The sequence below is a fragment of the Lactuca serriola genome, chromosome 3 (genome assembly GCF_051521515.1).
Source record: "Lactuca serriola cultivar US96UC23 chromosome 3, Lser_US96UC23_V15, whole genome shotgun sequence".
In the NCBI taxonomy this organism is placed as follows: domain Eukaryota; kingdom Viridiplantae; phylum Streptophyta; class Magnoliopsida; order Asterales; family Asteraceae; genus Lactuca; species Lactuca serriola.
In genome coordinates, this window is record NC_136410.1 from 4,769,897 (window position 1) to 4,796,098 (window position 26,202).

The 26,202-nt window shown below is 31.7% G+C and overlaps 1 protein-coding gene and 1 pseudogene across 2 annotated transcripts; both read right to left on the reverse strand.

Moving 5' to 3' along the window:
• Positions 1–1,164: 1,164 nt before the first annotated feature.
• On the reverse strand, positions 1,165–3,630 carry LOC145091342 (imidazole glycerol phosphate synthase hisHF, chloroplastic-like; annotated as a pseudogene). Its single transcript, XR_013702119.1, has 10 exons — positions 3,180–3,630; positions 3,025–3,107; positions 2,746–2,949; positions 2,511–2,680; positions 2,325–2,439; positions 2,191–2,246; positions 1,970–2,105; positions 1,720–1,782; positions 1,514–1,576; positions 1,165–1,370 (listed from the first exon to the last, which is right to left on the reverse strand). The product of XR_013702119.1 is annotated as an imidazole glycerol phosphate synthase hisHF, chloroplastic-like (transcript).
• Positions 3,631–17,143: 13,513 nt separating this feature from the next.
• On the reverse strand, positions 17,144–23,709 carry LOC145091343 (vacuolar-processing enzyme-like). Its single transcript, XM_079029041.1, has 9 exons — positions 23,439–23,709; positions 23,166–23,330; positions 18,936–19,092; positions 18,761–18,846; positions 18,477–18,676; positions 18,349–18,397; positions 18,079–18,279; positions 17,791–17,997; positions 17,144–17,540 (listed from the first exon to the last, which is right to left on the reverse strand). The coding sequence occupies exons 1-9, from the start codon at positions 23,634–23,636 to the stop codon at positions 17,358–17,360; spliced, it is 1,446 nt and encodes a 481-aa protein (XP_078885167.1). The 5' UTR covers positions 23,637–23,709; the 3' UTR covers positions 17,144–17,357.
• Positions 23,710–26,202: the final 2,493 nt, after the last annotated feature.

Sequence of the window (26,202 nt, forward strand, 5' to 3'; positions counted from 1 at the left end):
TGGCCTTAGACTACCACTTCGTCCGTGAACAGGTACAAGATGGCTCACTTCATGTTCGTCATGTCAACTCTGTCGATCAACTTGCAGACGCTTTAACCAAACCTCTCACACGGGGTCCATTTCAAAGACTACGATCCAAGATTGGCGTATCCACTGGATCCTCCATCTTGCGGGGGCGTATTAAGTGATATATTATCACGTGTGCTTTATATGTATATTTCCCAAGCCATATTCTGTATTTAACCTAGTCAATAGAATTAGCTGTATATTCTTAGATAATCTCTAAGTCAGTTTGTAATCTTGGCTATATATGTCAATCGTATCTTGTACTCATTCAATTAATTCTCAATACAACAAAGCATTACTTTATAATTAAGACATCTTTATCAAAAATCAACTTATAGGTAATTATTTTTAATCATCTTTTTCAAAAAACAATGCAATTTGAACCAATAAAAATACCTTAAAAACTATATAGAGTGTCTAAATGATAAAATGGATGTCAACCCCATAGAAAATTATATCTAAAGACTCAAAAGACTTCAACACATCTATGTTAGGATTCAAAAATTCTGATTTCCAAAGCACCTTTATGTCAGAATTTATTTTTGAAAATGGTTTTTTCAAAGATTATGATCATATTTTGATAATTACTGTATTACGTTAGACACCATTTTTTGTTCACTCATCGAGAAAAATCCTTATGTGGTTAAACCAAAGATATAGAATCCACATAAAGATTTATGGTTCAAATATGTGATATGCCATGGAGTAGGTTAAGAATTCAAATATTTCTAGTGTACTAAGTAGGATAAGAATTCAAATATTGCCACCTAAAGATATTACTAGTGTTCTACGAATAGATTAGGATGGATTTAACATGAACCAATCACATCGTAACCATTTTATAGAATTTGGATGGAACCAACGAAAACAAATGATGGATAAAAAAAATACTAAAAAGTAGTTATTTTGTTATGTTACTTCATGGGCTCACTGCAATTAATACTTAAAAAAAGAAGCCTAAAATCGGAATTCGAGCTCGATACAGTTAAAGCCTAGGTCTATTAGAAGTTTCTTTTTAACAGCTGGATTTATATATAAAATGTTACCTCAAATTCCCTTTAAATGTTGAAATTTTTTACTTTGTGAAACATAGTTTTGATAAATCTTTTAAAGCTATATCTAGAACATTTTAACAAACAATATCACAAAACTACAGCAACAAAAGTTACAAAAGCTAATCAAAGAAATTAAAGAAAATAAGTTGCAATATTTCTTTGACATAATATCTTATTGTTGACACATGGCTATATCCTAACTTCAATCCCTTGCTTTAACAATTGCTCTTTTACCGACTGAATCGGTACCTGCAAACAAATTAACTTAAAGAAAAACATTCTCTGATGTGTATTTCAATATCTATCAAATTACATAATAATATTATTATTTAGTCAAAACACATGTGGACATTAATTAATAGTTACAGGAGAATGAAAGAACATATATGTACCTGCAACATTGGCAAATCGCCCAGAGGGAAATCGCGAAAGCCTGTGATATTCAAAAAGCTAACCTGCAACATGTTATTGTCACTTAGAATCCACAAATAATCACAACTCAGTAATGGAATGACTCATTCCATTCCATTCTAACCTAAGACCTAATATGTAATATGTAAGAAAGAGACAGAGACAGAGACAGAGAGTAATTAAGTACCTCATCAGCCCCATCTAAGTAATACTGTCCAGTAAGTTCAACTGGCTTCCCCAAGTTCCTCACCTATCAATCACACCATTTATTTATTCAACAAAATGCTTCTTACAAAAATACATTATCTTCAAACTAAATACTTTCTATCTGTGCAACATTCCAAAGTTATCACTTCAAACCATTAACTGCAACAAACAAGCTTCTTCTTTTTTTTTAAAAAAAAAATTTCGCTATGATTTTTATATTATTAAAATACCTCGTTATCTTTTGTCTGCTCTCACATCATACTGATCTCCTTTAGTCACAACCAAATCACCATTATCATTTGTTCTCACATCAAGACAAGCAATCACCCTCTTTGCAAGCTTTGTAGCCTTCCTTTCCAATGCCTTCTGGCTTCACATTAGGGCATTAGATTCTTATATATATACACATTACACACATATCAAATTCAATATTCAAAAGCTCAAAGTTTACCTTAGTCACACAGGAATCTGGTAACAAGAACTTCCGTAGGATCGAAAGACCAACATCTGATAAAAAAAACAAACATCATAAAAAGTAAATATTACCCTAAAAAACTAAAAAATATATATATATATTAAACTTGCCTCCACTTTTTTCGGGGTGAAATTGAACTGCATGCACATTTCCCCTCCTAACAGATGATATGAAGTCAATTCCATAGTTGCAGGTGGATGAAACCCACTCTTTATTTTCTTCTGACTGTTGTGTTGTATAAAACCAAGGTCAGGGGTATAATTGGTATTTGGTTAAAAAAAAAAAAAAAAACATACCGGTACAGCGCGATAAGAATGGACAAAATATACATGTTGGTTTGCAATATGATCTAAAATAAGTGAATCTTTTTTAATTTGCAAAGCATTCCAGCCAATATGAGGCACTCTACAACCATTGAAAGAATCAAAACGTCCAACCACTCCAGGAATCAAACCAAGACCTCTCACTGAGACACCAAACATTGATTCAATTAACAAAAATCATTTTAAGTTACAAGTGACAACTACTCACCTTGTCCGTTTTCTTCACTTGACTCAAAAAGTAGCTGCAGACCAAGACAAATGCCTAAAAATGGCCGATCATTCTCTATGTAATTGTAAATATGATGTGTAAAAGTTACCCGTTGTTGTTTAAGACGTCCATCATTGCAGCAAATGCTCCAACCCCAGGAACAATAAGGCGCTTTGCATTCAGAATGTCCTCCGGTGTTTCAACCTGGAAATATATATTATCGCGTTGTTGTTAATTGTTCATATTCACCGTTGTAGAAAGAAGCTCAGAAGAACTTACATCTTTGATATCGAGACCGAGATACCGGATTGCATTTCTAATACTTTGAACATTGCCGGCACCATAATCAAGCAGAGTCACGGCTACACATGCAAGCTAACAAATACTATTAAAAATGGAATTCATATGTAAAACAGAGAGAGTGTAGAGAGAACCAGAATCGTCGCCTTCAACAGCGGAAGCGCGGACAGAGAATTTCAGTGGAGATTTGAAAGTGATGTTATTTCTATGCAATTTAAGTGGCGGCCTCCTCCGTGAACTCGTTGAACCAGAAATGGTGGTGAACTGGGAAGAACCGAACCTCGCCGCTTCCATTTTTCCCCTTCCAAATGCTCCGTGCTTCAATTCAAGTCGGGAAAACGAACCAGAAAGAAAATGGAAAACGAATGAAAGCGAAGAAATCACAAACCTCCGGTGGGGTGCGACGGTCTCCGGCCGGTAGCTTCAGGGGAGATAACGGCGGGGGCAGGGGAGGACTCGAAGGAATCGGCCCGGGAAGAGCCAACGATTGACGAGAATGGAGGCGTCTGTGTTGTGTGAAACGTGTATAAGGGTATTTTCGGCAATTTCTCAAAATGGTGAAATAATTTGTTTTTTATTACACGAACAAAGTAGGAAAGAGACTGTAAAGATTTTTATTTCAAGTAAAGCTAAAATCACCAAAGTACCTCTGGGTTTAGCCTTATAGCTAGCGATGCATATCTAATTTCATAAAACTCATAATATTCTATTCTTAACAAAAGACTCCTCCAATAGCCACATGTCATCTTTTAAATACTGTCTTATGTCACGTGTCATCACACCATCATTCTACTCTCTTATGTGTGTCTAGGTTCATTCTCAATTGTAAATCTCATAAAATCATATAGCAGTTATGAAATTATTTACGAGATTCCTTAATTTGCTGTATAATTTAAATTTTTAATCAGTAAGTAATAGTCTTCAAATTTGAAACCGCTAGCTACATATATGCCTCTAAATACTCCATGTATATTTGATATACACTTCATCGACCCAAGTTTGTGAAGAATTCATGTTTAGCATTGTTGCTTTCAAACCAATTTCCGTGATTCCATTAGTATATGTAACTTTGCTTCTTCCAATTTACAGCACACCATTCATTATTTTAGTTTGCTTTATGAAGTTTGTTTTCTTTGATTTATGAGTATAAACTTATTTTAATTTTCTCTCTTTGTACAACCCCTTTCTCACACAGTTAGAGGGACTCTGATTGAGGGTATATTCGTTTCTATTTTAAAGATATGGGTGAAGATTTCAAGTGATTAAAAAGTGGGTGAGATCATTCACAAGTTATATTCTCTCACTCTTTCACTTACTGATGTGTATGTTGCTAATAAATTGAGCAAGAATGGCAATCGATATTGCTTTGTTAATGTGGATCCTTTCTTGAAGTTTGTATTCTATTTAAATTGATGTTTTCAATGAGCCTTCCCCTCAACATGTAAGTCTCTTGCATAATTCTATGATGCCCATAACATGTTTGATGAAATGCTTGAGGGTTTATTTTTATTTCAAATTACTCAAATTGCTTTTTATTGGAGAACATCTATATGTATTTTGGGATATACAATTTGATTTCAAAGAGATTATTGTCCTTACATTACATCTTCTTAAACATAACGTGTTTCACAAATTCATATCCTTTATTTAGGTGGATGTAACATATTGTTTTTACAAACAAGTAAGTTATGGGTAAATGGTGATGACTTGTGAGAATCCTAAGCCTTCTACCCGACACCAAATATACAAAATTTGCACATAAGATTGTTATATGTTTCAATATACATATTCGGAGATGATCAAGAGGATTGCAGCGTGGGAACATGGCTTGGAAAGCAAAGTGTTGACGTAATTCATATAAATACACATTATAATTCAAATTTCAGTTGTTATATTGTACATCTTAATCCTGATATATGTTATTAAGCCACAACTATCAACATCCCTTATTTAGAGCATAAAGGATCATACAACTAAAGAAGTAAAACTTTTACTTTTACTTTTTTTTAAAAAAAAAATAGTTGTGATAATTCCTTCTTGAATATGATAGTAAACCATAATTATGTGTTTTACGATGACAAAGATTCAACAATCTCACATGTAACCAAGATGCTTGAATATGTCAAGTTTTTGGCTACTCAGGTTACTTCAATTATAGTTTTGTAACTTCATTACCATCTTTTTTAATTGTAAACATGTCAAGTTTTTGAATTATGTGTTTTTCTTCATTCATTTTGTGATTGTCCATGGTCATACTTTCAATAAATTCTCACGGTGATCTAAGTAATGGATACAAGAATTACATATTAGTGGAGGGACCACCCCTTGATACATATAGAAAGGATGGAATCACTATTATCATGTAAAAAAATAATTACAAACGATGCCGACCTGTGAATTAAAAAAAAATGATGATTTTAGATATTAATTAAAAATAACAATAATAGTCAACAAACAAACATTCAATATTATATAAAAATAATTGTTTGTAAATTTATGATTAATGATGATTATTTTTATAGTCCATATTATTTAATTTTGTCAACCTGTGTGGCACATGGGTTATAACCTAGTGTTTGTTATAATTTTCACTAATTATAACAACTCCAACCTCCACACAATAAAAAAAAAACATTAAAATGATGTAATTTTCACACTATTTTTTTCCAACCATACACTAAAATCATCTCACTGAAAACATATTTTTAATTTATTAATTACAAAATATTTTTTCTGTATTTTTTATCTGTGAGTTCACTATTGATATTATCATCTTTATTGAAACAATTCCTCCCAGAACAACCATTTTCATCCTCCAATTTTCCTACTAAACTCAAAAATCTTTGTTGACAGTTTCCTAATCAAGTTGAAGAAGTGGTAAAAATGGGTATGCATTTCAATTACAGTTTCTATTCTCCAAAATCAAGAAAGAGATGGGTGCTTTCAAATTTCATTATGAAAAATAAAAAAAAAATGAAATACAAGAGGGCAGCGATGAAGAAGAAACAATAAAGATGAAATCCAATTTTACTTACTTTAAAATGAATTATATGTTTATAAATATCATTATTTTATTAGTTATTGTATTTGGCGTTCATGCATACTGGCACAAAAATTCATTATCACTATTTTGTTGTTGAAGATGGTGGTGAGGTGGTCGGTTGGAGCACTTTTGGCCGGCAAATCACTATTTTGTGGGTCCATTGGAGTTGGGATTATGGAGAGTGACGAGGGAATATGGGTAATCCAATAGTCATTCCCTAAATAATAATTTATAACACTTCTTCTTGAATGATGATTGTATCATGTCTCGTTGAAACTTTAATAGGTAAAACCCCATGGGAAAAAAAACATTTATTAAGGAAAAAGAGTATATGATTAATAATAAATATCGGGAATAATTGCATCGTTAAAAACATTGCCAAGAAAACTCATTGGGAAAAAAACATAGCTAAGGAAAATAGTGCAATATGTTTTCAACTCCCTATGGTCATCACATCAATTGATTTCCTTAAAGCGCGACATGTCAATGTATCGTACAATCTTTTCAAATTTAGATGTAGGAAACATTTTAGTGAACAAACCGGCCAAATTGTTACTTGATTGAATTTTCTGGATGTTGATGTCACGTTCTTTTTAAAGATCATGAGTAAAATAAAAAAATGTTGGTGATATATGCTTGGTTATGTCTCCTTTGATAAACCCTTCCTTGAAGTGGGTTATACAAGCTGCATTATCTTCATATAGTATTGTTGGAACATACCTGTTAGAAGTTAGACCACAATTCTCACAAATATGACGAGTTAAATTTCTTAACCAAATACATATACGGTTTGCCTCATTAATTGCTATGATCTCTGCATGGTTTAAAGAAGTAACATCTAAAGTTTGTTTAACATAACACTAAGAAATTACGGTACCTCCACAAGTGAATAAATAACTCATTTGGGATCGAACTTTGTGTGGATCAAATAAATATCCAGTATCTGCATAACCAATTAACTCAACATTTAATGAATTTGATTAGTATAAACCCATACCTATTGTACCTCAAAGATACCAAAGAATATGTTTGACTCAATTATAGTGTCTTCTTATTGGACAAGAACTATATTTTGCTAATAAGTTTACAACAAAAATATATATCAGGTCTTGTATTAATAGTAATATATATTAGTGCACCAATAACACTAAGATATGGTACTTCGGGACCAAGAAGTTTTTCATATTCTTTACAAGGCCGAAATTGATCCTTTTTGGCATCTAAATGCCTTACCACCATCGGGTTACTCATGAATGTGAGTTATTCATACAAAAACTCCATTTTGGTGTGCTCTGCTCAATTTGAAGACCCAAACATAATTTCGTATTGCCAAGATCTTTCACTTCAGTTTTTTTTCTTTCAAACAATAAGTGGCCTATTCCAGTCCTCTAGGAGTTCTAATTTTGTTCAAATCATCTACATAAACATCAAATATGCCAAATTCTGATCTGGATCTTTTTATAAATACACATGGGTTTATTGGATCATTTTGTAGCCCTCTTTCAAAAAAATGTACTTAAACATTTGAACAAAATATGGTCATATTGTTTCAATTCATACAAAGATTTATTTAATTTTTACCGTATATACTTCTCAAAAATTAGAAGTGTGTGCTTCTGGCACCTTAAACCCTTCTGTGATTTTCATATAAGTATCATTCTCATGTGAACCATATAAATAGGCATTAACTACATCCATTAGACGCATCTCTAGTTTTGCATGTGTTGCTGGACTTATTAGATAACATAATGTAATTGCATCAACCAAAGGAGCGTATGTTTCTTCATAATCAATTTTGGGTATTTGGGTAAAGCCTTGTGCAACGAGTCTTGCTTTATATCTCACAACTTGTAACAACCCAAAAACTTAGGTAAATTTTTTCATTTAATACTTAGAAATCACATTCATGTTTATTATCCAAAATTCCATTACACAACATATTGTTCAAAAGATCAAAGTATCCAAAACAACTAGTGCGGAATACTGGACAGTGCACGCTGCGCCATCAAGCCGGGCTCTTTCCCTTAGAACCAGAAGTACCTGAAACACCCAACAAAACTGTAAGCACACGCTTAGTGAGTTTCCTAAAATACACTAATCATATAATCGTATAATGTCATGCACATATACACACAAAATTTCCATGGTCTCCCCCATGGTCTTCACGTAAATCAATACACACCAAGTAACATACCATTACATAACCATTTAAGGAGATATCACATCAAATAATGGGTCGGCATTGGTGCCTTCGACCATCTGGTATAGTGAGACGACTCACCTCAGTCTATTGAACACAAAAGCTGCTCGTCTACTAGCCTAAAATCTCACACTGAACAATATACAAAACACCTTAATTAGAATTTAGTCACAACCTAGACAAAGGCCCAATATCTTAATCTAAGGCCCACAATCCAAGCCCAAAATTCTAACCTACATTAATGAGCCCAAGATCAATAGTCTAAACTATAGTGGGCCACATGGCCCAATAAGGCCCAATCATGACAACAATGCCCTAACAAGAACAAAAGTCCAATATCTCTGAATGTGACCAAGTCCAAGGCTGAATAGGGCCCAATAAGCTTGCAAGCCCAACGAAGCCCAACTCTCTTGTGGTGCGTATGCCCAAAATACCACATCAGAATGCTTAGTGTACTCGACCTTTTGGTCGTACGCGCTGCATACAGGACCTAACGCCTAACGTACCACCAGCTCATACATAAAAGTTTATTAAGTGCTTAATGCTTAAGGTTTCAACGTCCCACTTCATATTTGAGTTGATTAAGATATCATAGGGCATAAAGTTGGCAACTTTATGCCCTTGCATGACACATGGGTCCCCAATACTTCATTTCTTCCATTAAAACCACATTTGAGACCTTAGACTCATACATGTTCTCAATACAACCTTCAAGATGGAAACTTTATGCATCAAGCATGCTCAAGGAGCTTATGTCTAACATTCCTAGCCTCTGGAGTTGCACAACTCATAAAATAGGGTCTAAGAACCAAAAATGGGCTTCATAACAAACCCTAACTCAAACTAGCAGAAGAGATGTCAAGGTTTGAGCTATTTACCTCCACAAGCTTCCCAATAAGCTCCAAATGCAGGATCCAAAAGCTTTTCCATGTACAAGGCTTACTTCCAATTCCTTTTCCTTGCTAGAAAACAAAACACTTACAAGCTCAAGAGGCACACACAAAGGATTTTAGGGTTTTAAGGACGATAACGAGTGATAGAGGTCGGTTAGGTTAAGGCCCAAATGACTTAAGGACGTTTAAATAGGTCACAAGTACGAATATTAGGGTTTTAGTCATGAGCCACGTACGCCCCATGTAGTGATTAGTACACCCTGCATACGTGATGCACACCCACGACCAACTTCCCCCGGTATGCTAAGCGTACACTTATGTACGCCCAACGTATGTAGGGGAAAAAGAGTAATTGCATGAACCTTGATCATTACGTAACTTCATTTTTATTGTTTCTTTTAAGCACATATACTCATTTGTGTCCCACTAGTTTTACTCCATTTGGTGTACGGACTATAGGTCCAAAAAATTTCATTGAGTAAGAGAATTAAGCTCTTTAATGATTGCATCTTTCCATTTTGGCCAATATTTTCTATTTTTACATTCCAATATAGATTCAGGTTCAAGATCCTCATTTTATTCCATAATCTCGTGCAACATGATATGAAAAATTATCGTCGCCGTCTATCTTATTTTGGTTCCATTATTCCTGTCATGACATAATTTATTGAGATCTTTTCATTTTCATTTTTTAGGTACCTTGGTTTCTTTTGTTGTGTCATTGGGCTCCTCTAGAGCTTCACTAATTTTTTCAAGAGATTATGTTTTCTCTTTTTGGACCATCAATTATATTTGCAACCTTTCCTTTTAGAGGATTTTTATCTTTGGAACCGGCTAGTCTTCCATGCTTCAAGTGTGCCCTTAGATTCATTTGTAGTTGTATTTTTTCCTTCTGCGATATCAATTCTAATTGGAGCATTTATAGCTGGAACATGAGACTTTGTTACTCTCTTAGGGTCAGTAAATGCATCTGACATTTGATTTGTTTTATTTTGTAAATGAATTATCTTTTTCACTCAAGTTCACATTGACTTACATGGGGATCTAAAACTGAAAGTGATAATTCATTCCAAGAGATTTTATTTTCCAGTTTCTTTATTCCCCCCCCACCCCCCACCCCCCACCCAATGTTGGAAAACAGAATTCATCAAAATAACAATCATCAAATCTAGTTGTAAATAAATATCAAGTTGATGGTTCTAAATCTTTTATTATAGATGGAGATTTATATCCAACATAAATTCCCATTCTTCTTTTAGGGCCCATTTTTGTGCGATATGATGTAGAAATACATACATAAATTGCACATCCAAATGTCCTTAATTGGGAAATATTTGGTTCCTAACCACAAACCAATTGAATCAGAGAGAACTTATGATACCTCATTGGTCTGATGCGTATAAGTGATGTTTCATGTAAAATTGCATTCCCTTATGTCGATGTAGGAGGTTTAGAATGCATTAGAAATGGTTTTACATTTAAATGAAGGCGTTTGGTTAACGACTTAGCTAGACCATTTTGTGTATGAACATGTGCATCGAGATGTTCAATAGTTATCCCAATTGACATGCAATAGTCATTAAAATCTTGTGATGTAAATTCTCCAACATTTTCAAGTCGAATTTTCTTAATTGGGTAATCAGGAAAGTGTGCATTTAGGCAGATTATTTGTGCAAGTAATCTTGCAAAATCAAGATTACGACTAGACAACAAGCACACGTGTGACCATCTAGTTGACGCCTTAATTAAAACCAACAACTATCTAAAGGTCCACATGGTTGATGAACTGATCCACATATATCCCCTTGAATTCTTTTTAAGAAACGGAAAATTAATTTTACGTGAGAGCATGCAGCACAAGAAAATTCATTAGCTTGAAAAATCTTTTGGTTTTTCAAGGAATGACCACTTTAAGTTTCAATTATTCTACAAATAATTGATCTCGGATGGCCAAAATAATTGATCTCGGATGGCCAACTGGTCATGCCAAACTTTTGAAGGTGTTATCATACATTTTATTTTCAATAACACGGGGTTCAATCATTCTAATATTTTTATAATACAATCCAAAAGACAATACGAGAAAATTTTCCAAAAGACTTTTCTTACCTGATATCATTTTTGTAATATTGACATACTCTTTATTACCATCATTAGTTGTTTCAACATGATATCCGTTAGACCGAATATTCTTAAAACTTAATAAATTTCTTGTTGATTTGGATGGAAATAATGCATTACCAATTGTAATTATTGTCCCTTGTGTAATACTTTATTCGTTCTTCCGAAGCCTTCAATCATTTTTGCATTATCCGTTATTGTATTAAATTTTGCTTCTCTAATTGATAAATAAGCAAAATACTTTTCATTATTAAAAATTCTATGTGTTGTTGACTATCTCCAAGACATATATCTTTCTCATTTCTTTTGCGAATATCCATATTTCTCTTTAATAAATAAATAAAACACAAAAAACATTCAACTTAGAGAAATAAAGTCATTTTTAATTACTTTGAGAATATTGTGATGACATTATTTCTCATTAAACGAATGTGACATAAAAACGTAATAAATGACATGAAACAAAACTACGCGTTATTCTTCCATCACTATACATAACACCATTTGTCCTTTTTGGGTAGACAAGAAAACCGACAACATCAAAATATGTCATTTCTGGTTGAACTTTGTGAAAATCATTTTGATTAAAAAAATTTCAATATTTTATTTTTCTTTAGATTTTATAGAAACTTGGTAAAGATCAACAAAATGCTTTGGAGATCGGCATGTACGAAACCAATGACCAGTCATTCCACAATAGTGACATATATTTTAAACTTTCTTTTTTCCTAGACCATTTTTATCATTAGGATGTGGGTTTTTTTTTACAAATTTTGGTGGTTACTTGCAATCTTGTTATTGTTGTTACGCTAATTATGACTACCTCCACGACCTCGGTTAGACTCATGGTTATTATGATTATATGATGTTGCATTCACTTCAGGGAAGAGACTAGAACCCGTCGTGCGTAACTGATGACTTTTCATCAATAGTTCATTGTTTTGTTTAGCCACAAAAAGACATGAGATTAATTCATAATTTAAAAAAAAAAAAAAAAAACTTTCGCAGGATATTGTTGCTGCATTAGCATGTTAGTAGCATGAAAAGTAGAGACAGTTTTCTCTATTATGGTTTTCCATAGTGAAAATACTAATCAAAATAAAGACTTGTATGTTAACTAATTGTCAGTTAAAATGTTTCATAAAATAAGTTGTAAGCATTATATATGTGAACTTATTAAAAAAATACATACTTGAAAATGACAAGAGCAATAAGAAGTTAGAGCTTTATGGTAGAGTCATGCTGAAAACATATTATAAAATATGAAGCTAAATTAAAGAACAAAGTATAAATTCTTCAACCTTCGGTTGAAATATAACATGATCCTTATATATTTAAATATTGTAATTCAAATATAGATTCATAAATATTCTTAAATAATAATAGTCTAAATACCATCCTAAATATACAATTATTGAACAAATAGATTTGATTACTAAAATTAATTAATAGATAACATTAAAAGTTTACCTTATTTAATTAATTCTTAAACTATCTTGCCTAAATTAAAGGGATTAATTAAATATTTATTTAATTATTAAATTAATTAATAGATAATATAATAAATTTATAATATTTAGGTTTTGAAATGATTGACTCACATTGATTGCTACATCCACACAATAATTAGTTAGAATATTTCAACCTAGCTCTCTCTCTCTCTCTCTCTCTTTATATATATATATATATATATATATATATATATATATATATATATATATATATTGAGGTACCTTTGTGAACAGTACTTCACTGTGCTTGGCTATTATTTTTTATTTATTTTGTATTTTCTATTCCACTCCCCCGCCTTTGACTTTTCATATCAGATGCTTCTCGATACCGCCTTATCTCTCTTTTATCTCTTTCTTTCTCTTTCTTTATGGATGGTTCCCACTGCCATAATAGTCCCTAGTTTTTTTCCCCGTTTTGGAGCTTTCCATTTGTTTTTCCAATCTGGATAATCACTGCCTCACCTATTTGTATCTAGAAGCATCTGATCGATCTTCACAACCCAGACGCACCTTCTCTGACGTTTTACGAATGCCATCGTAACCGTTCTTAAAGAGAACCCGATTTTTTCCTCGTTACTGTCTATCTACTCTTTTCGTCCCTACCATTTTCTGCTTCATCTGCTTCGAATCAACCCACTTTCGTTATCTTACTTCCAGATCTTCTCTACCTTTGATGGTGGCTTCCAACGACGTTTCGAGAAAGGATGATGTCTCCTCTCCCTTCTTGCGACATCCAAAGATCGAGTGAGAGAGGGGCGAAAAATAGACATTGGAAGACCACAACCAGTTCACCATTGAGGTTCTCTCCCCTCTATTTCTCTATATCAAAACACAAATCCTTAACATAGGAGGTGTCCCCGTCATTACCTATAGAATCCAATCAACACAAGAGGTGGTGAGGTCGGCGAAAAAAGGTGGTTCAACTGGTCACGTCGTCGTCATCACATGGAGCACTTCGATTAGGGTTTAATTCCCCCAATTTCACCCCACTTTATCTATATTTTATCATCACTTAATTTGGTTTCTTAGTAAATTACTTTTTTGATTTCAGAAAGACTACCTACGATGGGCTTTATGACAAATTAAGAAGATTTGAGGGGTCACAGAAGGTAAAAGGTTGATGCTTATATTTGATTGAGGTTACGTACCCCTCCTGATCAATACCAATCCGTTCAACACGAAGGTTTGATTTTCACTTTCATGATGCTCTATTTCTTATCAAAATTGATCAGTTGATGATAACTTTATGTTTTTAACCAATCATTGATCTACCAATTTCGAAATCATAAGATATTTGGACTAGCATTAAGCTAAATTACAAATCTTTGCTTTCTTTGAAGAAATGATTGGTCTATTGTCTAATTGAATTTTTCTAATTTGTGGTAAAGAGTATAAGGTGCATTCATATAATAGAAATGGTCTATATGTAGTGGGCTTCATGGATGATCACTATCCCGTTAGAAGTGCTTTCTCTGTATTGAATATGGTACAACATCCATATCACTTCCATCTTAAGAACAAATGATCTTTTAGAAGATCCAGGCGACTAATCTATCTTGATCAGGTAATAGATGAGTATCAAAAGTGTTTGGTTATTCATGGAGGACAATACAAGCTGATAACACCCAACCATGGCCTTATCTAAATGAAGCTCTAACCAAATTCTTGGTAAATTTTTACTTTTTGGTTTCTTAATCTTTAGCTTTAAACTTCATTATCTTTGGGTGATTATTTTTTAATCTTTGTAGGATCCCGCAGAGGCAGATAAGTTGTTGAAAATTTAGGGGGAATTAGATGAAACCAAAATTATCCTTGTAAGCATATTTGTATTTTATTTTCATATTTTATATACAATATGTGAGCTAATTATAAGATGATAAATGTGTAATTTTTATGTTTTCACTCATAAATCTTGCTCTTTATGATGGTTGGTGTGTAATTGTCATGTTTTAGTATTATAAGAGATTAATGTTTTCCAAAATAAAATACAATAAAATGATTAAGATTAACATATTTTCGTAAACAACAACTATATATGAAACAATAAACAAGAAACACAAACCTGGACTTGTTTTTGCTCATCCAGATTTGGTGGGGCGGAGTTATAAAGGTTACCAAGGTTACTCCTTTCTCAACTTTCTATATATGCTCCTCACTATGATTTCAGGCTATTACTTTAGATGTTTATATTATGTTGATATCAACATTTCTGTCTTTTCTCATCTTATCATGCAATACCTTCACAATTACTGGCTGTAAAGCAGCTAGGATTGTTTGGTTTTTCCATACGATGTCTTCATCTTCGTATTCTAATGATTCGAACTCTTATATGGTAATCCTAACTTTTATAATTGTTTTTCTTATTATCTTTGTTTTTCTTCCCAAAGTACCTCTCATTACATATTATTTTTGTGTTTTTTTAATTGTGTAGGCAACCATGACACCGCCAAATCAATTTACCAAAATGATAAGGAGATGCAACCGGACATTTTTTCCCTATTTTCTATAAAAATTTACTATCATCACACTTTAGAATAATGTCCCAGGTAGAAGATCATAGTTTTGTTTTTTTTTTCAATTCCATGTTTTTTAAATTTGTTTTCCAGATACCAAGTTTGTGCATTGAAATGGCATCCAAATCAACCTGAACTTTTTTTTTTATAATTGGATATTTATTTTCAGCGGTTGGTTGGAATGACTGAAGCTTATGTTGGGTTGAGCGCAAAAGCAGCTCAACATCATTAGGTTTGCAATTTCTTCTTCGCATTCTGTTTATGATCGATTGATACACACATACAGTTATGCGTTAATGTACATGTAATTAGATAGGTTAATATGTAATTAGATAGGTATATGAATATGTATATGATCAATTGCAAAGTGAAAGTTAAATGTGTTAAAAGTTCTACACGGAGTCTATTTAAACATATATACATTATAAAGTTTATTTGTAAATGTGTATCATTCCATTGTATTTATTGAGGTTTTGTATAATTGGGCTTTTCTCTGCAGATGATGATGGTCGGATAATAGGACTCATTCTCAATTCACAATTTTATGTTTTTGAAGGTTTACGGAATTGCAGAATCTAAAAGGAAAGGTTTTTTAGGTTTTAAAGAGTTCATCACTATTATGCAGGTTTGTATGTTGTTTACGAATGCACATTATTTTCACCAACAGTTTTACTAGAATTTAATTATGTTCTTTTTCCCACAAGCAGGATATGATATAAGTGTAATTGTAATGATTCCAATTGCTATTTTGGGTTTTGTAGAGTTCTAAAGAAAAGATACCAGCTCTTCCATAAATCAATATCATGTAAAAGTCACTTCTATAAAACCTATTTTGCATTTGTTTCTTTGAGCGAGAAAGTATTTGTTGTAAATGTTCTAGGTAATTAATATTCTCATATCTCAACAATTATTTATTTATTTTGCTAATTTTCTTCTTTTTAATTGCTTACCAAACTCATTATGTAACTGTGCATATGAAAGTACATTGCTTTGTTGGACAAAACATAAAACTAAAAAAAAAAGTAGATTGTCATTTCTTGCATTTAGCCTTGGATTTCTGTGCATTTGACATTCTAAACATTATCAAAAAAAACCTGACTCGTTCAACGCACGACCTCTTCCCTAGTTATTATGAAATATAAAGACCAAAATAGAAAAAGTCTAACAAAAAACTAAAAGGTTAGAAGAATATTAAACGGTTGGAGTGAGTTAAAATAAGTCATCTTTTATCCAATAGTTAAAAGTGTTCTATTTTTTTTAAATAATAATAATAATAATAATAATAATAATAATAATAATAATAATAATAATAAAACTACCATTAAATATGTTATTTATTAACATGTGAACTATTTGATAATTTGTAATGCTAGTGTTTTGCCATTTCTTAATTCATAGTACTTAAAGTAATAATGATATTATGATTTATGAATGCTAGTGTTATTATTGGTTTTTTTTTGTCACTAGTAACCACTTATGTATCACACCAAGTACGCCTCTATTAATGGTATGAATTTATGTTTGCATCACTAAGTTTAATGGTTTTATATTCTCATTGCATCAAAGTTATTCTTATTTTGAATGTTAAACGAGGACCATCGTTACCCCGTTGGGATACCTTCAGACCCAATAGTGTTTTGTAAACAGGTATCCATCGGGAATCGGGCCTGGGATAGGATTGGTTTTCATATTCGGGGTTGGGGCCGGGATTACCACAACCCGTCCCAAACCCACCCCATTGCTATCCCTAGTAATATATTTGTTGAACATGCATTTCTTTCATTTAAATATGAAAAACTAAACTTAGGTTTCATATATAGCTTTATAAAAAAAAAATTAATTAGAAGTAGTGAAATAAAAGTTGTATACAACTTATACAATAATTTACAAATTTGAAATTCGGAAATATATATGAAAATGAAAGCCATATTTACAATTATTCATTTCAAAGTAAAATCCACCTACTATCAACAAAGTGTTTAAATCACATACTTTTAGGTGATTGTATGTACAATATTCCATTTTCTTTAATCAAGCGCTATATCCTTTCTTCAAAGGGCTCCATTGCCCAACATCATAACCACTACAAGCAGCCATGGAAGCATCACTCATATCCGCTTGTGTGACCTTATTGTTACAAATGTTGGCAAATGCCCGCATATGTTTCATCCCATATTGTGTCAGTGAACCGCAATGTGTCTCATACACTCGAACCTAACATAAGAAACACCATAATGATGAAAAAAACATTAAAAATCTATGATAAAAAAAATAAAATGTATCCCAAACTGTCCCGCGATGTATCCATCAACCATTATGTGAGTGCTAGTCATGGAATACAAACAATCAAAAGAACGTGCATAGGTTTTAACCTTAAACCTTCATCATATAATTTCATTTCCCAACCACTAAACTTCTATATGAAAATCAATAACCAAAATTTAATAAAGATGTGTCTATTTACCGTAGATTTAAGACATTCCCAATCATCTACAATTGGCTTCCCTTGAGCTCGAAGGGAACCAAGGATCAATGGACCATTGCTTGATCCAAATAACCGTGTTCCTATGGCATCCACACTGCTATCCAAATGTGATCGATGATTCTTTATATTAGTGATATGCTTCAACATGTCTATTTTTTCTTGCGACCCTTCGATCATTTTCTCATACTATATAACATCATAAAGTAATTTCCATCACCACAAGATTCCACAAACTATCCTTTTGACCTTTATTAACAAAGTTAATACCTTCTTTTGGAAAAACACTAGGTCTGCGTCTCTTTGATTAACAACACCCATATGACCGTTGTAAATGTAGGTGTTATCAGTGACATTAGATGCACTGAAACCTTGATAAAGAGAAATACTCTCCGAACGAATGCTCTTAGTACCATACTCCATTACATGAGATCCTTCCGTGCTATTGTTATTGTAAGTCCTCACCTTTACCTAAAAAAATTTTCAAACTTAACGAAAAACATATGCATAGTATTTTAAATTCATATATTTGACACTAACCGTCTTATATTGTTGCTCCAATGTTTCCCCGTTGTCACCTTGCTTGTCGCTAAAAGCATGAGGCATCCAAATATTTATAAAACATACGAATTTGTTAAATATAATCAATGAGAAAAAGACAAACATACCTATCTTCCATCCAAGCGACGCTATACAAATCACCTAAGCAGGTGTCGTATTCGGGTGGGGGAGGGGGTTCCATATCTGGACAATAAGTTCCCCAACTATTTTCATCTGCTTTTGATGCTGTTGTGACATATATATTAAGATTTTCGGCCAAAAGACCTTCGAAGATACTTCCACTCTCACAGGATTCGACATATATAACCTAGTAGCAAACAATTTTTTATTATTTTTCGAGATAAAATATCAATTTGTTTGTGCAAATTTGTTACAGTAAATAAAAAGTTACCATTTCTTTGTAAGTCCCAGCAGCATGCTTCTTTTCCAAAACCTCAATGAAGTCTTTGGCATAGACATTCGGAGAGTCTGGCATTCCTGTTGTAAATATTTGTTATAGGTCCACATAAAAATCAATCATCATTACTTTGATTTTTATTCAAATAATATGAATTTAATAAACACACCAAGGGTTCCGGGGCCACCATGATCGGTGTAATATATGAAGATCCTATCATTTGGTTTACTATCAACCACCTTTCCACTTCCGCCTTTTACTGATTTTTTGTCACCGAGAATCACAGCATACAGATTGGCCGCTGTCACGCTATCTTTAGTGTAATCCTACAAAAAAAAATCTTTATTACTTCTTCTCATTTTCTTAAGTGGATTAGAACTACGTTTCAAGAATTCATGGACCCTAAGTGATCATGTTAATCTACAATTAGATATGTGCAAAAACTTCATAAATGTTTGGGACCAAACCCACTAATCATCAACAATTTCAAAATCGGTTTTCTTTGAAGCATGATTAAATTAAAAAAAAAAACTTGGTTATGGTTAGGTGTGAGACATACGCTACATACACATCAAGTAAAGGACAAATAACCCTTTCATTTGGACGGATCAAGTTTGTGGTTTTGAATGATCCAATTATTTTTTACTATGGATTGGGCATTTGACCGATAAGGAACGTGGCGTTGAATTTGTTTCGGTTTTCAACAGTTAAAAGCAATCCAATTTTACTTTTTAGCCTTTTATACTTTTATGTAATTGATAGCTTCACTAGTTAAGTCGTAAGAATGTTAAAAATCAACAACCTCATTGGACTATAGGTGAGAAACAAAAGGAATAAATTGAGCTTTTGGGACCAACATGACTAATTTGGATCAACAATCCTAAATTCACTTCCTCATTCGACCAACTCATGACACTGCCGACCTCTTCTCCAACAAATACCACAACTCCCTATTCTTCGATGAATTTCACCACCACTCTCGTCTCCAATGGATACTGATGTTGTAACCAACATATTTCGCCATCATTATCATCACATCTACCATCAGTTGTCATCCACTGTCGCAATCAACCCTAGTTCCTAAATACCTATCGTTCATACACCAAGTAACTCATAACTTATGTCGTTGGGGTTCTGCAAAGCCCTCCTCCATCACCCTTTTACCTTATAAACATCTTCCCCTTAATCTAGACATCGAAAAACCTCAACGTCGACCCACCTTTTAAATTGATTGAATTGGTAGGAACTAAATTCATTTGCATGTTTGATGATGGGTACCAAGTTCTTGTTTGGTTTTTGAAGATATGTTAGACTGAATACCTATTTTTTACTACCAAATACTAAATCTTGGAGGTCTAATTTCATCCGTTCTTGAATACTTGAATTTCATCTATATAGGTCTTGTTTTCATAGTTTTGGTGAAGGATTTCGATTACAGATTTGGCGATAGTGTAATAGATTTGGTGTTAAGCTTTTCAAATTTGATGTGGGTACTACAATGCTAATCGGAGGAGATAAATTTACCAGAAGATCCCAAGATCCCAAATGCAACTCATGTTTTCATAGCTAATTACACTATGATGATGTTTGAGGGGAAACCTTATAACTAATTGCATGATTTTCATGAATTTGTTTATACTTTTTAGACATTTCTATATTTGTAAAATTTTATGTGTAATTATATCCTAATGAGGGCGAAAAATAAAATTTGACTGAAATATCGCCAATGAAGATGACCGAAAAAGATGGTGGTGAATGGTGGATAGTGACGGTTGGTGTCTACATAAAAATAATAAAGCAATATAAAAAACAAAAAACAAAAAAGCGAAAAGCAAAAATAAAACGGTTATTTTACTTATATTTAACGGAGATTCTCTTACAAAGTTGGACGAAAAAACCAACGATGCAACTTTTTTAAACCACATGTATGTAAACTGTAACTTACTCTAAAATATGTTTTTCTGTTTTTGTTTCTTTTTTACTTTTTGATTATCTTTTTTTTCTTTTGTGGTTTTTCTTTCTATTATTAAACTCCAAACATAACTTTGGTTTAAGAATGTCAAAAATTTTATGTGGGATCCAGATTCCGTACGGGATTAATTTTAAAAAAAAATACTGGGACGGGGGATTAAACTCCCTTTTATTTTCGAGACCGGGGGCGGAAGTGAGTATTTTCGTCTCGTACTCCCACGGGGGCTCATTTGTATATTTATTTTAAATATATATATTTAATATACAAATATTTATAGACAATACATTATCTAATTTTATGATTTCTTGACTTTCTTCCACTTCATAGCATATGATGATTGGATAGTGAATTGATCATATATTTTTGGACATGTCGTATTTTTTTTTTGTAATGTTCGATTTGTCGTATTTTATATTTGTAAATTTACTGGATTTGTCGTTTTATAATGTTGAATTTATAATGTTGGATTTTAAATTTTTTAGTTGTTAAAAATCCTAGATTTTAAGCTTTTAAAGTTATGAAAAATAGTTTTTTAGCCCAAAATATAATAAATATTTTTGACCAAAAACAATAGTCTATAAATCGGGGGAATGGGGGCGGGGGCAATAACTGATTTCGGGGGTGGGCAACGATTTGCGCTCCCGTTTGGTCCCGTTGACATCCCTATTTCTTCGGTTTTGTTCTACTACTTCCGTCCCAAATTAATTGTCCACATTTGACTTTTTCAGTCTTTATTTTTCAACTTTGATTTTAAATAATTTTTTTTGTTAGATAACACTTGATGCAAAATATATGAATGAGTTATATTTTAATTGTCTTTTTATTGTTATAAGTTTCATCAAGTAATATACAATATAAATAAAAATATTTAAGATTAAAGTTGAAGAAAAAAAACTTTAAAAGTTAAAAATAGACAATTAATTTGGAACGGAGGAAGTATTTGATTTGAATGATAAATGATAGAATCCTTATTCTAATAAAAGAATAATTTTAATTTCCTTTTGACATGTGTCATCAAATTAAGGTTTCTAATTAATGCATATTCTATTCTTTTTTTGTCATGTGTCACCCTATTACACATTCTAATTAATGCATGTCATTTGTCAACCTATTAATTTTCTATTTCAAATTTTAAATTTCACACTTTAATTACATTAAATTAACAACATTAAGATAAAAATTAAAATAAAATTAATACAAATTATAAGGTGATATAAATTCACATATTCATTTAAATTAACGATTATAATTTTATATAATTAAAAAATATCTCTTAATTAATAATTTATTTAAAATAATTGTTTAATAATTTTGAATTCTCACTTATAAAAGTTTAATTAATTTTATAACCATGGTTTCCACGGATTATAATAAACTAGTTTCTAATATACAAATCCTTTCAGCGGCTTTTAATTATATGATATTGTCATCTCACTTCAAAAAGCTTTATTAAAACCGAAATGATTAGCTTTGAGTTAAATCCATCTTTATTTAAAATAAAAAAATAATAATAATTGCATCTAAAGACTGCTCTTGGTCTTTAGCTTTCAGACCTTTTGGCAACGTCTAACTGCCATAATTATTTTTAAAGATATTTGAAAGCAAATATACTTTATTTAAACGTAATTTTTTTTATTTGTCGCGACTTTATTGGACTATTTACAATTTGTTCCAAACACATCCCTTCTATATGACGCTACGAAGATCCCATTTAAAATTAAACATAACTTTTTTTAAGGATTGATACATTTTATATTAGTTGTACTTTTAATTAGATTGCTGAAATTTAAAAATTAATAATTAATATTTGGGTCAAGTCTTTTTCAAATATAAAATTTTCTTATAAATTAATTTCAACTATTATTTGTCAAAAATGTATTTACGAGAACATTTAAGAAAAAAATTAAAAAGATATTGCACAAAAACTTTACTTGTCCATAAACCTCATTAGCAAGTTTCTTCTTGATATTTGCATGATTTCACATAAATTTGTAATTCAATTAGGTACATGTTTTAATACTTAAGTCTAAGCAGTGGTTAAATATTTAATAAAGATAAACGAAACGAATCTTAATAATTAAAATAACTCTTATTGGTATATTCAATGATTACTACATATAAGTAATTTTAAAACATTTTAATTAAATCATTTTGTAAAGGTAAATAAACATCAACCGTTACAACAATAACTCAATAATAAAAAAACACGATTGATCAAGTCTATCTTTTAATTTTGCTTAAATGAAAGTGGCTTCCATTAGGAAGTTTCCAGTATAACCCAATCAAATTTAATTAATGAGGAAAAAGGTAAAATAATGCGCTTAGATCGAATCTTTCACATAATATATGGTCCACATAAATTCTTTTCTATATAGTTATGAAAATAACAATAACAATAATATTAATACAGGAAAAATAAAATTGTACCTTAGGAACTCCAGCATAGACATCGTGTCCTTTGGGATTGTTTATTATTACTCCAGGTTTTGGGTTACTCTCGTGATGTGCAATATCATCGTACATGAACACTATAATATTTTCATCTTTTAATCCTCCTCTTTTCAGTATTTGATATGCATGACAAACATCTGCCTAACATGAGACAAAAGTACTAGACTATAACGTATAGTATGAAAAATAAAAACAAATATATGATCATATTATATATAGATATTCATAGTGCTCTATATATGTATTCACCTGATGTCTATAATTATAGTATTCGTTTGATCCAGCAACAAGAACTGCCCATGTTGTGCCATCATCTTGTTCTTTTTCTGTCTCTATAAGTGAACATGATTTATTATTTAGCAGACATGACAGCCGACCACCTTCCAAGGATGGCGTGGCTAGAATTAGGAGCAAAAGGCTAAGATTGAGAACCAAATACCAGGACATCGTTTGAGGATATATAGAGGAAAGTAATGATTGATTAGAGAGATGGAAACAAGATGAAGGGGAGCACTTGGGGTTTTATAGTGGAAAATTTTGTTGCAACTTACAACCTAAGTAAACTTTAACAAAAGGTTGATAACTGTTTAATCCGGATGATTTAATGTTGTAAATCCTATAAAATATAAATTATTCAAAACATATGTTAATAAAAAAATAAAAAGACGGTTTTACCTCTAAGATTTCGTTTTCCATTCGTCTAAACAATTTGTAGTGCATGGCAACAAAAGAAGGTGACATTGATAATGGCCATGAGGTTGGTTCCAAATAAGAATAGTCATCACTGATGGAGAAGGTGATTGCTCCACAATTGCTTACCAATTTCTCATTATTGCTACCCATTATTATACCTTTTTATTATTAGATAAGCTTTTTTTATTAATAACTTTTCAAATATAAAAAAGAATTACATGATTATAAATATGTATCGATTGAATTTGTTCTAGTTCTAACTCAAAGAGCATTACAGACCTAATTAGATCTAATGTTGAAAATGAAACGAAATAAAGCTTTTTTTAGCTGCTACGTGAATAAATTTCTCCCATTTTAATAGAATTTGTTTAATACTTCATCTGTTTTATGTCCAATCTCCTGGTCATGACACTCTAATTTAAGAACATTACACTAATAAAAGGAAATAATTTTTTTTCTTTATGATTTAAATATCATTATATTATTTTTGTTATGGAAAATCAGAGTTTAATAAAACAGTTTGAAATAACAAATATTTTTTCAAAATACCAAAAACATTAAGGATGTCATAATTAATATACAAATATGTTACAACGTAAAGATATATCGGTCCTGAATACTATTACGTGTTTGTTTATTCACTCAACATCCTATTCAAGTTCCAATAATCTTAGTACCAATACATGTGATACATATAATTTAAGTAGGTCACGTTTGAAAACCTGGTGAGACACATAAAGTTCTCAATCTCATAATATTATAGTGATAATAAATCATATTAATAATCCAACAAAACAAACATTACCAATCAATATAGATATATAATCCAACATAGATATTTATAAGATAGTCTACCCATGGTTACCTAGCCTAATGGATTCTTACAAATCCCAATCAACGATCATCTGCAAGAATCACCTTACCTAATGAATCGTCTTGAGCAACAGTTTGACTACACAACTAGGGGATTCCTTCGTTGGTGTTAAGTCATAAACGCAATGCAAACATTAGAGTATTTGATAAATATGATATCTCATTTCATCTATTTTTGTGGGTTATAAATCCACACTAACAACTTAATTCAAAAGACTGTCTAAAATAATCAAGTGTTGTCATCTTACTCTAGTAGATGACTCAGACATACCCACTTCTTGTCTAATCCAAACACACCCAAATGGTTGTCTTGAAAGAGACAAAATACTACATTTTGTTTCAATCTTACACATTACTCGAGAATGAGACTACTTATTATTCAGCCTAATTTGAACTAAACATCATTTATAAGTCTTACTTTATAATTAAACAATATCATGTAATTAACTTCCAATACAAATTTACTGGTTATGCAATACTATCATAATACATGGTATACATTTAACATAGAATACAAACTGTAAACATTCGATTTACATTTAATCTTTTAAGTACCAAGTACTTTTATTAAAATCAGGTTCATGAAAGTAACTACGCACTCATAATACAAGGTACACATTTAATCTTTTGAGTAACAAATACTTTTATTAAGATTGTGTGACATGAAAGTAACTACACACTCACCTGATTAAAGGTGGTAGATTTGCGGGTAGTTTAGCTCTTTGTCTAAAACTTTTGATTTCTTTTTAAATAACTTAAATACAAATATTACTAAGTTTTAATCTTCGTTTATATTAGTCAAGACTATATTAACTATTTCATAGATTCTTCATTATTCCCAAAGAATACCAAGTTCTATCAAAATAAGGAATGACTATGTAAGATCATATTGAAGGTAGGATTTGATTGGTATATAAATATATTGTTTCGAAATTCTACTTCAAACACCTCACTATGATCTTGCACTGACACCTAGCCTGTAAGTAGGCCAATCACCATTATAATTGATATTACTGATAAATCTTATTTATAGCTTTGTAACAACAACAATGTACAATAATAGAAATTACACTTAACAAGCATAGTAAGTGTAACTCACCTTACGAGATCGTCTAATAGAAACTCATAAATTCTACGTGCGTAACTTCAATGTTGAATACTTCTTTCGTTGAGTTTTTCCAACTTTGCATCGCCTCACAAAAATCCTTGTAAGAATGAAGAAATCAAATCACGAGGGATTGAAATCTCAAGGGTTGAGACAAGGAATTGACAAAAAATGAAGGAGAGGTCGAAGGCTATTTATAGAAAAAAAAATCTCAAAAAGAATGTCTATGTGGCACTTTCTAGTGATACTACATCATCATAGTTACCACTGGGCTTGTGGCTCCAGTAGCTGCCATGTGGCAGCTTGTGGTGCACCCGATAAAAGGGGGTTGGTAGCTGCCAG